The 16,540-nt window shown below is 39.3% G+C and overlaps 1 protein-coding gene across 7 annotated transcripts in view; it reads right to left on the reverse strand.

The window, feature by feature from the left end:
• FBXL20 (F-box and leucine rich repeat protein 20) overlaps positions 1-16,540 on the reverse strand; it is a 100,656-nt gene that overhangs the window by 5,000 nt on the left and 79,116 nt on the right. For 4 of the 7 annotated variants that reach the window (XR_013445070.1, XR_013445072.1, XM_078065670.1 and 1 more), the window contains exons 7-14: positions 16,266-16,361; positions 14,010-14,136; positions 12,266-12,340; positions 10,020-10,150; positions 7,748-7,808; positions 6,614-6,658; positions 4,749-4,805; positions 3,416-3,628 (exon numbers count right to left, since the gene is read on the reverse strand). Coding sequence is in view for 5 of the 7 variants with exons in the window: in XM_078065670.1 (XP_077921796.1) it covers positions 3,416-3,628; positions 4,749-4,805; positions 6,614-6,658; positions 7,748-7,808; positions 10,020-10,150; positions 12,266-12,340; positions 14,010-14,136; positions 16,266-16,361 (805 nt within the window). In the remaining 2 variants the exon portion in view is untranslated. The other 3 variants (XM_078065666.1, XM_078065667.1, XM_078065669.1) reach the window with 2 other exon arrangements.

Consider the following 16,540-nt stretch of genomic DNA (forward strand, 5'->3'; position numbering starts at 1 on the left):
AAAGACCAAAAGGAAAAAAAAAAAAGGTGTCCTATTAAAAACCACATAAGGTTTCTAACTTTGGGGTTTAGAAATCTACTTCTTATACTTTAGAAGCTCATTTTAGTTCCCTCATCCTTTATGACTTTTGGGGGGAAGGAAGGAAGCCTCTTCTTTGCCTCTGAGTCATGGGCACTGAATACCTGCCTTCAGTTCTGCTGACCATGCTGGGCAGAGACAATGAACCCCCTGCTTCCTCTCAAACCCTTCACCTGGTTACCCCTGTATTTCATTCATGGGAAGTCCGGAGCACAAGAAAGATAGGGTTGATAGGTTTTGAAATGGTTCTGGTCCTTTGAGGTGCCAACATTCGAGATACTCCATCAACACTGACATACAGCTGACCACCTGTTCTAGGGTCGTTCTTACATCCCTGATAGGCTGGGACGGGGGTGGGGTCGGGGGGCGGGGAGAGAAACTGACCAGCTGGACGGCACAGCAACTCTAGCAGCACTCCTACTAAAACAAAACAACCTCACAGACACAAATCAGGGATGCTACTGCTCACACCTAGATTTCAGTGAACATCCAACATGTCTGAGCTTGGGTGGGGGGTGCTTTTGGGCTCAGTTTTGGGATTCGCCATTCCACTCTTTACTAGTAATGCATTTCTCTCTCCTTATTAAGTTAGTGGAGTCTGATGGGAAGAAAAATGTGCAGGGAGAACATTGCGCATATCATGCGTATTATTATATATCACAAGGTATAACAGAAACCAAAAGGCAAAGTTTGTTTTCGTCAAAATAGTTTTAACTCAATTTCTTCTCATACCATTTCTTGGTTTTGTGATAGTTTCCCTTCAGACTGGCAAAGATTCAGGCAGGGTCCCCTAATGGTAAAATTTAGAATTAAAAAAATATTTATTGATAATGTCTCTTTTAAAAATGTTTGGTAACCCCAACTAATCATCCAAAATGCACACTGTAAACACAACAGCAAAAGAGTAACAACTGAGTGTGAGTAAGCAGACAATGAACAGGTGACAGACTGAGCAAGAGTGCGGGAGGGAGCAACAGAGAACGAAAGACAGGTGCACAAGTGTGCTACAGAGAGTGACAATTTGAGTGAGTAAGTAATCACATTTGGACCACAGCGATTTCAGTGCAACCATTTAGGAAACCTCTGGGCCAAATACTAAAAAACACAGGAGGAGGAATGGATGAGCCTTCTTTGGGAGCATGCTCAGCATGTTGGCATGGGAACAAGGAAGCACAGAAGCTCTGTAGTCATCTCATGAGGGATGGCTACCATTTATAGGATGCAAAGAATTTTTCTTTCTGGTCCCTGGATACAACATATATTGTTTTTCTATGCTTTCCTTGACCCTGGAGGACTGCAGTTGCTGTTCCAAAATCACCAAAGAAACCCCTTCAAAAAATGAAGAAACTGCAGGAGCAGTAACACTGCATTTGCTGGAATGCCCCCTTCCCTCCACCTTGCCTATGATTTTCTTCTTGGCATGTCCAACAGGAATGGTTAAGTTTTACCAATCCACTTGATAAAGCCAGCGTGGGCTTCAGTCCCCTGGTCACAGAACTAGAGTGGGTGGGGGTGAGGGTGGGTTTGCATGTTATGTGTGGCTCTGGGGATCTGGACGCTGCCCTCACTTTGTAACCCTTGCCCAGAACACTGGGGTTGCTTCCATTGGAGACTCCACTGTAACTCTAGAAGTGTCATTAAATACTCAGTTCACCAAGGTTGACCACCTCCATTGTCATAGGATGATGCAGCATCTGCAGAATCGCTGTCTGCTGCCCCCTACTGATGGGGGTGGAGTGACAGGTGCGAAGTAGGCGTGGACTTTAATATTGGGCAAATGGGTCTGAAACAAGACAGAAACATTACTAAGAGAGAGGGCTAAAACAGAAAGAGCAACATTGCTTTTCAGAAAAAACACAGGGGCTGAGTGAACATGAAAGCAAGGCAGAGGCTGAGTACCGGTCAGGATGTTGAGAGACCTGGGTTCTGCTTTGTAGTATTCCAGGTTATTCTAAATGACTAAATAGCTCACATAACTTTGGTATCTGCTTTTTAATAATAAAACTGGGGGAAAACGTCATACTAATCTCTTAACCTGTCCCAAAGGGATTGCTAGTTGGATTCCCAGAGTTGAAAGAAACTATACAAGCTTAAAATAATTTTTTCCAAGTCACTGTGGACAATGTTTCTTCTGATATTTTCTTAAAAACCTCATTATCCACTTTTAAAACATACTGCTAGTTTTTAGTACATAAATGGTTTCTGAATTCCTACCACACTCAAGGCACTGTGCTAGTTACATAGGGGGTACAAAGATGGTCAACACAGAAACCCTGCTCTTAGGGAATTTAACAGTCTAGACCTAAATAGCTAAATTAAAACGAAAAAATGTTAAGTGATGATTTGAGAACAGATAAAAAGTCTTGAGGACTCAGAGATGGAAGAGATTCTGGACAACCAAGGAGGTCTAGGACCCCTACTGCAAGGAGGCCATAGAAGAGGCTCTGGTTGGCCTACGGCTCTCTTTTGGTGTAGAAGGAATATGGCTGCAAGGCTTCCCCACTGCAGGTATGCTCTCAGTCCTCTAGGTCAGAAGGGAGAGGAGGAACTAAGGCCAACTGGAACTCAAGATGAGGTGTGGTGCTCCTTTGTGCACTCAGACGCCATGTGGCCAACATGGATGTTTTCAGACACTGGTTGTAAGGGCCTAACTAAGCACAGTGCCTTTCCCACAGCAGGTGTGAAGCAGATGTTCCCATAAATGTCTGTTGAGCTGAATAACCTAACATATAGATTCATCCATCCTTTTATAACCTCCTTGCTGGCAACCTGTCTTCCAGTCATTTGACTACGCATGGGTCTCTTCAGTATGGAGAATGGGGCTAAAAGGTAAAAACAAAACAAAACAAAAAAACCCAAACAAACAAAAAAAACCCCTACTTAATCCATTTGTTGTCTTAAAAAATAAGAACCCCAGCAAAAGAGTTTGATGTGAAAGGAAATACAAATTAAATTCTTAAATCCCATTTAACTAAGTATTTTCTTTATGTTCTTTCTTTCTTTCCTGAATCTGGCATGTGTTTTTGACTCTGGGCATGTTATTAATCCCTGGACTTTACAGGAGAGACTCTGCTGGGAGGAGGCCTACTTTCTTCCCCTCAGTGGGTATTTTCCCACTAAATTCCCATCTGGAACAACAGGTAAAAACTACCCTTAGGTTTGCTCTCCATTTTTTTTCCTCTTTGCTGAATGTCCAAGTAAATATAAAAATCACAGAAATCTAAATCTGAAACAAAAACAAACACAAACAAACAAAAAGGAAATGGAGGAGGGAAAAAAAAGAAAGAAGGAAAGGTGCTGAGAGCACCAGAGCTGGGGAGTGCGCAGCCGTCTTTACCCTGAGTCTCTTGATCCCAGCCCGTGTGATTTGCTGGCAGTCATAGAGTTCTATCCGCTCGAGGCTGTGACAACTCTTCAAGTGCTCCAGGGAAGCATCTGTGATTAGTGGGCAGTTGTCCAGTTCAATCACCTCCAGCTGGTCATGGGCGCAGGCCCCATTCCCCAGGTGACGAATTCCATCGTCTGTGATCAGCTCACAGTGAGACAGACTCTGCAGCCAAGTAGAACAAGGAGGACACTGAGACATCTCACGGCATTCTTCTAGCCCCTGCCCTGTGCACAGCCAGAAAGGATATCTTCTGGATTAGACTGTGATGTATATGGAGCCATCACCAGATCCATGTGGTGAAACGAAGAGGAGCAAACTAGAGTTCCTGGGGTTCTGCTTTTGAATATCAATGACTGACGTTTCTGTGTGTGATTCTTTTTTGGGGAGGGGAGGAGGGGCAGAGGGAGAGAGAGTATCTTAAGCAGGCTCCATGCCCAGCATGGGGCTCAATCTCACAACTCTGAGATCATGACCTGAGCCAAAATTAAGAGTTGGACGCTTAACCGACTGAGCCACCCAGGTGTCCTTCTGTGTATGAATCTAAACATACCTTGTGAATTCATGCAATGACTTTTAGTTCATGAACAAAACATGATACCCACCCCCACATACAAATTAGCACTTTTCTACTGGGACAAGAGGGGCTCAAGGTTTTCTTGAACAAAACTTTCTGGAATTTGGACTAAATACTGAATACCTGGTATAGGAGAATGTCAATACAGTTAACTAACTGAAGATGATTCATACACTTGTCAGGTGTGGTCATCTCTTCACACAAATCCCTTTATCAATTTTCCATAAATCCCTGGTTCCTCCACGTGAAACTCAGAACCCCTTGTCCCAATTCTGGACAGTAACATACCACCAAACACACACAAAAAATGAGCCTGGACACAAAATAGTTAAGCAGAATGCTTTCCCACAGTGTTACTGGAAACAGTAGCAGAGAACACCCCTAGTAAAGCCTTGATTAGTTCTGTTTTACAGGATCATTTAGTCGCAAGGTGAGGCAAATTTTATTTGGGGCCATCTTGTCTCCTGGATCTCTGAAATTTAAACATCATTCAGGCTGAAGTGTAATTCATGTGGGAGGGAGAACTCATACTCTCCATGTCACTTTTCTACCTCCAAGTATTGATACATAATCCCTTGGTCCTCTATAAATTGGTAATTTATAGAAATATGCTTTCCCCAAATGGTAGCCAGACACCAAGAAGAAAGTAAGAGCTGGGTTTTGATTAAATCCAATGAACACATAAAACTTTTAAAAAGTCAAACTTACCAATACTTGAAGTCGAGGACAGTGTATAGAAAGTTGGATTAACGTGCTATCTGTTATCTGAAAGAAACACATAAATTTATTATAGGTATAATTCCAAAAAAGCTTCATGGCTGTACCTCATTCTTGAGTACACTTGTATTCTAAACTGATATCCTGATATTAATCATAAAATAACAGAATCTTAAGACTGAAATCCCATTGGCTACTTGAACCTGTTCTTTGAACACGTCTAGTCATCTGTAGTCTTCATCTTTGAACAGGTCTGTTGAAAGTTCTCTTTTGTTTTTGAAATGAATGAAAATCTGTCCCTTTGTAACTTCTACCCACTGGACTTTAGCTCCCTAGAACCACCACAGAAAAGAATCAGAAGATGCTGCTCCATGTGAAAAACGCTGCTCAAATGTGAAAAAAAAATTAATGTGAAAATACCCTCAAATTTTAAGTATATTTGGCCTATATTTTATAAGCCATGCCACAACTCTGATTTGGTATCTTGGGTGTGAGGTATTTTCCCCAAGGTGACAGAAAAGGCACTGCTGGAATCTGGGTTAACTATGAACATTAAAGAAGGAGGAACTCTTGAAGGAAGAACAGTCTTTTATAGTTATCTTAGGCTGGAAAGTAAATCAGTGCTTCTTTTCAAATGCTCCTCCAACTCTGAAATGATGATGATGCTTATAACATACATAGCTTCACAGGGGCTAAGAAATGGTGGGGGATGGAAGGTTGGGGAGGGAAGGTGTGTGCACATCACTGAGAGGGAGTAACATTGGAGAGGACACACAGGACACTCAGGCATATGCAAGAGGTAGATGGATGTGAACAGTTTTAGTTTATTATTATTTTTTAAAGGTTTTATTTATTTATTCATGAGAGACAGAGAGAGAGGTGCAGAGGCAGAGGGAGAAGCAGGCTCCCCAAGGAGCAGGGAGCCCGATGCAGGACTTGATCCCAGGATCCCGGGATCAAGACCTGAGCCGAAGGCAGACGCTCAACCATCTGAACCAACCAGGTGCCCCAAGTTTTAGTTTAGTAAGAATAGTTGCTAAAGAGTGTCTGGATAACAAGTAATTCAGAAAACATTGACCCCTACAGTTACTAGAAGTTATCTTTATTTTTACCATTAAAAAATTTTTATTAATCTATCTTCTTTTTAGGAGTCCCCCTTCAAAATTTCTCTCTGATCAACTAGTAATCTTAAAGCTCTTATAATTGGTAATAAAAGAATTGCTGTTAAGGCAGTATTTGGTCAGTCTGTCTGTCCAAAAGGCAGAGTTGGATCTCCAGGGCTAATGATGTAAGGAGTCCATGGTCTCATTAAACTTAAAAAAAAAAAAAAAAAAAGGGCAGTGCTATATTGTCCATGTGATGGGGCTTTAATTATTTACTAGTATTATAACCCTGTAGGTTTAAGGAAACATTTTAACATCTTTATGGCCTGAATGCTTGGGCCTTCTTTCTTTCCACTGGTAACCTTATTGATGGCATGTATTTTCCTAGTTCCTTACCATGTATACCGTGCACTTCTGCCTAGGATGCCTGGAGGACACCTCAATAAAGGAAGAATCAGCAGTGCTGCCAGGCACTACATGACATTAGAGTAGGGAACTGAATGTTTTGATGTGCATGTATTATGTAAGTTTCTTTTTCTTTTTTGTAAGTTTCTATCATACTGTTTTTTTTTTTAAGATTTATTTATTTTAGGGGGGAGGGGCAAAGGGGGGTGGGTGAGGGAGAGAATCTCAAGCAGACTCCCCGCTGAGCTTGATCCCACGACTCTGCAAGCTGAAACCAAGCCCAACCAACTGAGCCACCCCAGGCGTCCCTATGATACTGTATTTCTGAGTAAAGATCCACACTCTTACCTGAACACACTCTTCTAAGTCCATTTTTTCAAGCTCATGGCAATTCTACAGAATACAAAACCAAACATTATAACATGAACATTTAAAACATGGGAAAATTTAAAGCCAGAAAACTAAGAAGTAGTATTAAATACACTGACAAAATCTTCTGTCATTCTAACATCACTTTCTGCCTTCATTAATCACACATCTTAAAAGACCCTGATCACAGTGGAAATTTCTCAATTATTCTACATTTGAAGTATCTAACATCTTGTAAGTCCAAGGGAATAAATGTTCTGAACACTAATACCAAGATAATACAGATCACTCCAACCATAAATAATTTAATGAAAATGATTTCTTTTTTTTTTTTAAAGATTTTATTTATTTATTCATGAGAGAGAGAGAGAGGCAGAGGGAGAAGCAGGCTCCCAAGGAGCAGGGAGCCCGATGCGGGACTTGATCCCAGGACCTTGGGATCATGACCTGAGCCGAAGGCAGACGCTTAACCATCTGAGCCACCCAGGCACCCCATGAAAATGATTTCTTTGGAAGAATGGAAGGTAAGCTTTGTGTCCTCACTGAGTTATGCCATGCACTGCCCCCCCCAACCCATTAGTCTTCCATCAATCTGCCTGAAAGCAAATGTTCCTCCCCATATTCCATTACATACTAGTTAAAGACAGTATAATTTTAAATACTACTATTATACAGTGATTTATAAACCATTCCAAGTATTTATTCTGGAGAACACAAAAAAATCTCTTAAACCGTCTCCATTTAAAATCAGGCCCATATGTTTCCTTCAATGTTACTCTCACCCACCAGTCACATACCGAACAACCAAGAAAGTTTTTTCACAAAGCACTAGGAAGGCCCTCCCTAGTTTACCATCAGTGAAAACATGGCAAATCAAGTCTAAAGAAGGAGCATCATGTTCTCCAATGCACGTCTGTGTTTCCAGAGCAGTCTGTGTTCTATGGGCCTGCAGCTGCAGCACGAGAATGTTCAGGCCCACCGGCCACAAGAAGTGCCCTCACACCCCACACCCTCCATTCTGCCGCCATTCCACTTTTCCCTCAGTGCTCACTCTTCTGGGAAAAAAAAAAAAAAATCCAAACCAAACCTACAGAACCTGGAGAAAATACTTACCCTGGCCAGAGTGGTAAAGCCTACATCTGTTAATTGAGAACATCTTGCCACTTCTAATATTCTGTTCAAAAAAAAGCAAAGTGAAAGTCAAGCCCCTTGTTCCCTGAAAACTGGGTTTATGAGAACAGCAAGAATTTAAGAAAATAACCTCCTATTCCCTAAGCACTGCATCATATAGTGACATAAACAGCTAAGCAAGTCTGGATACAGATCTTGCCATTCATTGTCATGGAGTCATCATAAAGTGGTCCTGTAAATACCACCACATTTCAGGGTGATGCAATCAGAAGAATGTAATAGAAGCTTGTAGTCAATGCCAAAATGCATGAAAAATGCATTTAAAAAGCCTTGATGGCATACTGCTTACCCCCAGAGGGCAGCCTGCTCCTAGAAAACAAAGGAAATGGCGCTAAATACTCTGTTTCAATTAATCTGTTGCTCAAGAAAATTATTCTCTTTCCCTATTTTACGTGAAGGTTCACTCAGATTTAAATAGCTTTTAGAAATGCTATGAAGGGACTGGTTAATTACAGGCCTGTCCCAAGTATGAAATTCCATACTTATGAAAAAATGCCCTTGAGCTTCCTGCCTCCTCCCACAGGCTCCCAGGGAGGCCCAGTGCAGAGGGGGGCTGAGCTGGCAGCCACTCTCCTACTCAGGAACTGCTAAACACTAACCGAAATACTAAAACCACAGGACAGGGGAATCAAAAGTGGCTCTTTTCTGTGAAAAGTTTGGTGGCATCTGCACAACAGTACCAAATAATATCTTTATGTTTGCTTACAAATTACTTACTACGTGAGTTGAAACAAATAAAGCTACAGTAAAATAAATCATTATCAACTACCAATCAATCAGAAAAATCTCTAATGGAAAAGCATGATCTGACTGAACCTAACTTTTGATTATCATATTTGAGAGCCTTTCTGTTCGAACAATAAAATAAACCATGAAGGAGTAAGGAGCCGAACACTCGCTTTAAAAGAGAAAAAGGTAACGCATAGTATTTTTAGGGAGGAGTCTGGCTACCTCCTTAGCCCCAGGCCTCTGATATTATTAATTTTGACCAAGTTTATGATCTATCAAGGAATTTTGATAATCCAGTCAACTTTTAATAACTATGGTTAGGCCCCTGGCCAGGTGATAACAAAAAGCTTTAATAAAGTTATATGGGTTTATAGTGATTATTATATGTGGTTTCCTGGGCTCTAGAGCCAGACTGCCTGAGTTTGAATCCTTGCTCCTGAACTCACTAGCTGTGAGACCTTGAACAGGTCACCTGACCTCTCTGTGCTTCAGTTTTCTCATCTGTAATATGGAGATAATAACAGTGTTTATATGCTATTATGAGGACTGAATGAATTAATATTTGCAAATCACTTAAAACAATGGTTAACATATCTAACATAAGTACAATAAAAGTTCTGTTTTAAAAACAAAAAAGATGTATGGGGATCATCCCTATTTATTACAAAATAGCACGCTGTGTGCTTTTACAGAACCAACGTGGGTTTCGAAAACATGTGTATGCTAACACTGCATTCTTAGTAAATATTCAGCCAATCCTATACTTAGGCAAAGAGGAGGAACCATAGAGAAATCAGGCTTGCTCTAAAAGACCACGAGCACAAAGGAGTTTTCCTGCAGGGCTGGTTTTTCTTTTTAAATACTGATTGCTAAGTACCTGGCATCGTTACCACAAGGTAAATAACCACAGGGTAGGACTTTAAAAACTTTCTTCAGAAAGGAATTATATGGAAGTATTAATAAGAGAAAATGCCTTTATTTCATTTCTCAAGTAATGAAATAAAATGTTTAAATTTTTTTTTTTTCTAGCATGCAGAGCAAGAAGTAGGAAACTATCACCCCTTGGTTTAAGCCAATTACATGTAATCAAATGAGGTACAGAGCAAACAGGTTAGCATCTAAAAGGGTAGTAGACTTGTAGCGTCTCCCTTAAAAATCTCAAAGTTCCAAGGAATACATTTGGGTGAAGAAGGCGTTTGTTCCTTTTCCCTGGTTTTTTTTTTTTTTTTTTTTTTAAAGATTTTATTTATTTATTTGACAGAGAGAGACACAGTGAGAGAGGGAACACAAGCAAGGGGGAGTGGGAGAGGGAGAAGCAGGCTTCCCGCGGAGCAGGGAGCCCGATATGGGACTCGATCCCAGGACCCTGCGACCATGACCTGAGCCGAAGGCAGTTGCTTAACAACTGAGCCACCCAGGCGCCCCCCTTTTCCCTGGTTTTTTGAGCTGAACAAGAGATGTTTACCTAAGCCGCGGGCAGTTCTGACCTAGGGCATTCAGGATGGCATCGGTGATGTTGGCGCAGCCGGAGGCGCAGAGGGACTGTAACTTATGGCACCCTCTGCATATAGTAATGAGACCTTCATCTGTGATTTGCTAAAAAATAAGAGCAAAAAACCCCCACAGGTATTAGTAACGTAGCAGAAGAAAAAGAAGGAAAAAATGTTACCTGGGAAAATAAGCACCAAAAAGAAATAAAACCGATTTAATATTAATCAGGTAGCAGACCTAAAAGAAAATGAACACACTGTTTCTCCTTTTCAGTTCCTTTTGATTTACTTGTGAGAGAATCTGTGCCCATTTCTTTTTTTTTTAAGTAGGCTCCACGCCCAACATGGGGCTTGAACTCACAACCCTGAGATCAGAGTCACATAACTGAGCCAGCCAAGCATCCCTGTGCTCATTTTTGGTGTAAAGGGAAGAAGCTATAACGGGATTCTTTTAACGTAAGGGGCTGGGAACAGCATGAGGTGCATCATGGGGTAGATTCAATTAAATTCCTTTATCAGGCCAATGAGAATTTGTGTCACGTATTAGGAAAGTACTGTAGAGCTCTGCTGCCTGTTCCTTAGTGTTTTCAAGTCCATAAGGGATTACTGAAGAAGAAAGAGGAGGAAAGTCATACGTAACAATTCTTCAAAGTTTAAAAAGAATAAAATTTACTAAACTTTTATGTTTTCAACTTAGTCAAGAAAAATAGAATGGACTGAGAATGTACTTTGGTCACGTCAACAGTTTTGGGGCAGAAACGTGAAGTCTTAGGAATGAGGATCATTGCATCACATTCTACAGAAGGAATGCCTTATATCCTAAGATCTGGGCGAAGAAGGGAAAGAGTAAAATAAACAGATGATAGAACTGGTTCTTTGTGCTTACCGACTGTGATTTCTGTCTGCTGGAAGGGTCAAGGAAATGAAACTAAAACAGCAAACGGTAGGTATGGCATATATGTGTATGTAACATATATCCACACAAATACATACAGAGTGCATCTGTGTGTAGATACATACACGTAAGATCCAAAGATGCCCGAGAATAGTTTTTTCCTATCATTGTAAGATGATGGTTTCATGTTTACAGCAGTTGTGTAAGCTCTTCCTGTCAGGCCAAATATTTCGGTTTCATAAATGAATAGGAGGCAAATTCTGAGAGTTAGCAACTATGGCAATCAGAATTAAAAGGAAGCGGTGATCAGACTTAAAAGGAATGTCATTCCTTTAACTCAGTCTTCAGGAGCCTCCCAAGTAGATCATTATCAGCACCATCCCTTAAGGGCTGGAAGGGGAGGTTGCTTCAATTGCACAAAATGTGGCCCTTTATGTGTCACTTTTTTTTATGTTTCTTTTTTTTATTAGGTTAATCACCATACATTACATCATTAGTTTTTGATGTAGTGTTCCATGATTCATTGTTTGCGTATAACACCCAGTGCTCGATTCAGTACGTGCCCTCTTTAATACCCATCACCAGGCTAACCCATCCCCCCACTCCCTTATGTGTCACTAAACAACCATTATGGTCTCAAGTTTCAGGTGATCATACAAGAAAGGGAGGGGCTAATGAGCAGAAGTTTTAGCAAAAACAAGGCAAACCTTCATCAACTCTTTTTCACTGCCATGAGAGGCTCTCACTGCAAGGCAACACATAATTGTAATTTTCAAGGCAAGAGAGAAAAGCTAAAAGTGTACTGTCAGTGTTCTAGGACCCTGAATAGTTTTAGCAAATTCTCTGAGCAAAATGCAGGGGTTTGGGGATAGACACAAAAAAGCTGACAGTCTAAACAAGCCCAATGTGAACTACAAATACTACCTGGAAATAATTTAGAGAGTACATTTTGCTTGTCATCTGTTTAGATCAGTGGTTCCCAATTGTTAATGACTCACTGACAGATCTTCATTGGCATGACTGCAATTAATTAACCAAAAATATTCTAAGTACTAAAGTCTGTGAATAATTCACTTCTAAAAAGCAGAAAAGAAAAGGGGTGGAGTTATAGTTAGCTTATTTGGAATTCTGCATGAGCTATCTTCTATATGACTTATGTCAAAGACCTTAGGAGTGAGTATCATTAAGCATGCAAAGAATCATCTGTGTGTTTCCTGTGTCCCCAGGGCTGAAGTGGAAAAAACCACTGGTCTTGATGACTGAAGCTTGTACAATATTACTGCAATGAATTACAAATACAAAAGAGTTGTGGGAAGGACTGCTTACTAAGCAAGTCTGCAAGTTCAAAGTCACCAGTTCAGGACAGTGTGCACCTATGTACTTGAGAGCTTCATCTTCTAGCTAGAAAAATTAGAAAGACAGAAAAAAATGATTACTAACATTGTTTCAAGGGACAAAGATTTAGGAGTATACACATTCATCAATATGTTCTAAATACAGCCAACCAGGTTTCAAAGAACAGTGAACCAGAAACAATGACCCTTGGTCACATAAAGGTGTAATTCATGTCATTAGTATGGTTATCAGTATTTTTCATCAGTTTCAACCACATCAAATTCACATGACCATCAAATCAAGGAAAAGATAAAATAAACACTGCCTAATGTTTATGGATGTTTCTTCTGATAAAAATTAAGTATGCCTCACAGCATTTTGCTCAGGGATTATGAAGCTAAAATAATTTTCACACTTCTATACTTCCTATATAAAAAGTTTTTTTTAAAAACAAACTTTGGGGAGCAGAAGCTGAGAAAGGAATCCGGTTTATCTGCTGCTGGAAGATCAGTGCCATACGTACAGTGCTGAGAACAGATGGCAAGTAATTGATTATAATGGTGCATTCCAATCAATATTTTTCAGGATTCCATAAATAACCAGAAGCTCAAGCTGTTGTTTTAAGGCAGTCTTACTTTCAAAGCTCTGTTTCAAACAATGGAACTCCTCCCATCACGGTGAAGGAATAAGGGCACTTTTTTTTTTTTAAACTTTATTTTAAAATTTTGGTTACAGTTTCATTTTTGTTTTCTTAACAAGTCTACTGTTTAATCTCTCGGGATTAAAAAAAACAATTATTAAGATTCTAAAGAATTAAACAACAAAGGAATGTCAAGGGAAGGGCACAACTGCCCCATTCTCTGGGGTAGAAGAGCTATTCCAGTTTAACACCTAGCTTCAAAACAAAATGAATTTTTATATTTTCTAAATGAAATAATGTACAACCACCATCTTCTAACTTTCAAACACAAAGCTTCATCTTAAGCTTGGTAAAAAAAGCTTTTTTTAACAGGAATGATAGCCGATCTTAGTATGTAGTGTGTACCTTACAGGAATTTTTTTTTTTAAACAATCATAACACAGTAATAATGGAATAAGAGCACTTTTAACAAAATCCAAGGCATGGTTCCAGTAACCATTAATAAAATAATGTCACAAGAGCTTAGCCCTACTTTGTCAGTCACTTCTAAACTCACTTTTGATTATTTCCTTCGAGATGCTGCCATGTCAATTCTTTTTTTAAATAACAGTAAAATACGAAGATAGTAAAATCTTTAATGACAAAACACATTGGGATTTGTAATGTGACTGGCAGGAAGTGAACACCAACACTATATAATGCAGGTTCTGTATACTTGGCACATTTAACCTGGTAGTTAAACAACTAGTGAAAATTGCTAAGACTGCTTTCCTTGTGTCTCCAGTTCAAGGTCTCAGGCAGTGACAACATGGCAACTTTCCTTCTCAGATTAAATTGTTTAAGATGCTTCCTGCCTATGGTGCATGTTCAGTGTGATTTTGTCTCCCCATCTTGCCTCCCCTCAAAAATTTTATCTTTGGTCAGATGTTAATTCTTTTCATATTTTTTTTACTCTAAGGAAGACACTTTAATTTTTGGTAAGCATGTATCTTTGGTCATTAATATACAACTACATATTCCTCCAGCCAACATCTTTGGGCTGCCTTCAAAGTTCACGGTTCTTCTAAAATTCACAAGCACTACATGGAGTATTACCTGTGTGCAGCCTTTTAAGAATAAGGCCTTGAGACCCCCACAGCCTCTCACTAGTGCTTGGATGCCATCCTTGGTTACTTGGTCACACCAGGAAATGTTTAATTGCTCCAACAGTGGACATCCCTCACTTAGGACAAAACAAAATGAAACAAATATATGACTAAATCCATTTCCAAAGGCACCAAAGTCTCACTTTACTGGCTGTTTAGTCAGGGAATGGCTACAGCCCCATGCTTTCCCACAAGGATATACTCATTTACTTAACACAGATTTAGAATACAGGCAATCTCACAACAACAATGCATATTTATCAATGTTGGTGGAGTTCAGGTGGGATTGTATCACTAGGAGGGCTATCTCAAATCCGGCTAAACTAACAAGCACAAAGCACAAATTTTTTTTTTTATTATGTTAATCACCATATATCACATCATTAGTTTTTGATGTAGTGTTCCATGATTCATTGTTTGCGTATAACACCCAGTGCTCCATGCAGAACGTGCCCTCTTTAATACCCATCACCAGGCTAACCCATCCCCCCACCCCCCTTCCCCTCTAGAACCCTCAGTTTGTTTCTCAGGGTCCATAGTCTCTCATGGTTCGACACAAAGCACAATATTGTTTTTCAGATATATTAGACTGTTAGGGAGGTTTATCCTTTTCAAATATATTCTTTATGCACTTATCACATGTTTAAATGGTCTCGGGAAAGGAAATGGGAACTAAGTGACCTGTTCAAGTTAACAGAGTAATTTGTGAAGAGTTTAGATTCAGATTCTTTATCAAGTAATTCCATTACTTATCAAAGTAATAATGAAGACGTTTAAATTCTTATTTAAAAAGTTACGAAGGATCTATAAATTTTCCTTATCTGTGAAGTCTCTAGAGTACGGTCTCCATAGGCTAAATTTAGGCTATACTGTGTTTGATTTCTGCTTTCTATCAAATATCAGTATCATCTTTGATTTCACATTTGAACTATGCAGGAATCCCAAGCTCTATGACATTCTTTGGAAAATATTGCTTTAATTGTTTTATAAAATGAAGGCAGCGGATCCTGGTTCAAGTCCATTCTTCAACATTAATAGTGTGACTTCAGACAAGTCACTTTAGGAAACCTGCCTGAACTTCTCTTAATCTAAGATCAGCCATAGCCTATGTTCTTCCCAAATGGAAGCACTCACTTCTTATAACACTGTAGTATGACAACATGTTTATTATTATTTTTTTCTCCCACTACACTCTGAGCAGCTAAAGGGCAGCAACAATACCTTATTCAGTGAGGTTCAATCACAGTACCTGGCATTCAAAAGTGTTTTAGATTTTCTTATCTATAAGTGTCTGTCCTATCTGCCTCACATGGTTTTCAAATAAATGAAATCATTTATGTGAAAATATATAAACCATAAATGCTGTTGTATTATCCTATTTATTATCCCACACGGCAAATGGCCTTAGAAACATATGTACTCAGTATTCATAAGGAAGGTCTAGAAGCCCTTTTTAGATTACTTATACTCAACTAAATCTATATTTCTTCTTTTAATAGCTTAATTTTTATTATTTATGAGCATAACCAATACATGGGACCATAATTACCTGTAAAAGACTGATAAAAAAGTAAAGATACAAAGAGAATGGGCATTTCACCCTCCATTTAAGGTACACCTTCTGTAACGTACTTTAAAAAAATACATTAATATTAAAACAAAACTTACTGAGTGCTTACTATATGCCAGAAACTCTCCTAAGCACTTTATATATATTAGGTTGAACCACATGAAGCCAAAAGTTGTCAAATACTGGCAACTTTGTATGGTTTGGCCTAATATTATCAAACAGTAATACTGTTTAACTCTAACAACAGGACTATGAGATGATAAGGAAAAGCTCACAAGGGTTATATTTGTTCAAGGTACCTGGTTAATCACCTGATTCCAGAGTGCTGTTCTGATCACTAAGCTATAATGATATGTGGCGTTCTGGGGAGTGGGGGCAACCAAGCCTTCATAGAAATCTAATCATTCGTGTATACGCTATACCAGTCTATTCAGAAATCCTAATTACCTCTAGTCATTTCACCTGAATGTATTCTGTAATTTGGGCAAGTGATAAAACAAAAGATCTATTCTGAACTTTAGTACATATCCATAAAACACAGTTTCCTTCAATTCCAACTTTATTTCAGTCATTTGAAATAAAAAAAAAATCAGTATTTGTTCTGATTATTGGATACTCTTGTTATAAGACATTTACCTCAGAGCTTTAAGAGACATGTTTGTTATTGATGTACAGGAAGCCAAGTCAAGGTGCCTGAGTTTGGAACAGAACTTGCTAAGGCTAGTACATGTACTGAAAAACGGAAAAAGGAGAAAATAATGAATAAACACACAGGAACACATCTTTAGTAAATCATACACAATTCTCATTAAGCACATGTGTATACATATGAACTGTAAAACTTCCATACCCCAAATAAAAGCAGTTATAAATCCTGGGACCTTTCACATTGAGGAAGAGGCAGGTGCCAT

The sequence above is a fragment of the Halichoerus grypus genome, chromosome 2, assembly GCF_964656455.1.
Source record: "Halichoerus grypus chromosome 2, mHalGry1.hap1.1, whole genome shotgun sequence".
NCBI classification, from domain to species: domain Eukaryota; kingdom Metazoa; phylum Chordata; class Mammalia; order Carnivora; family Phocidae; genus Halichoerus; species Halichoerus grypus.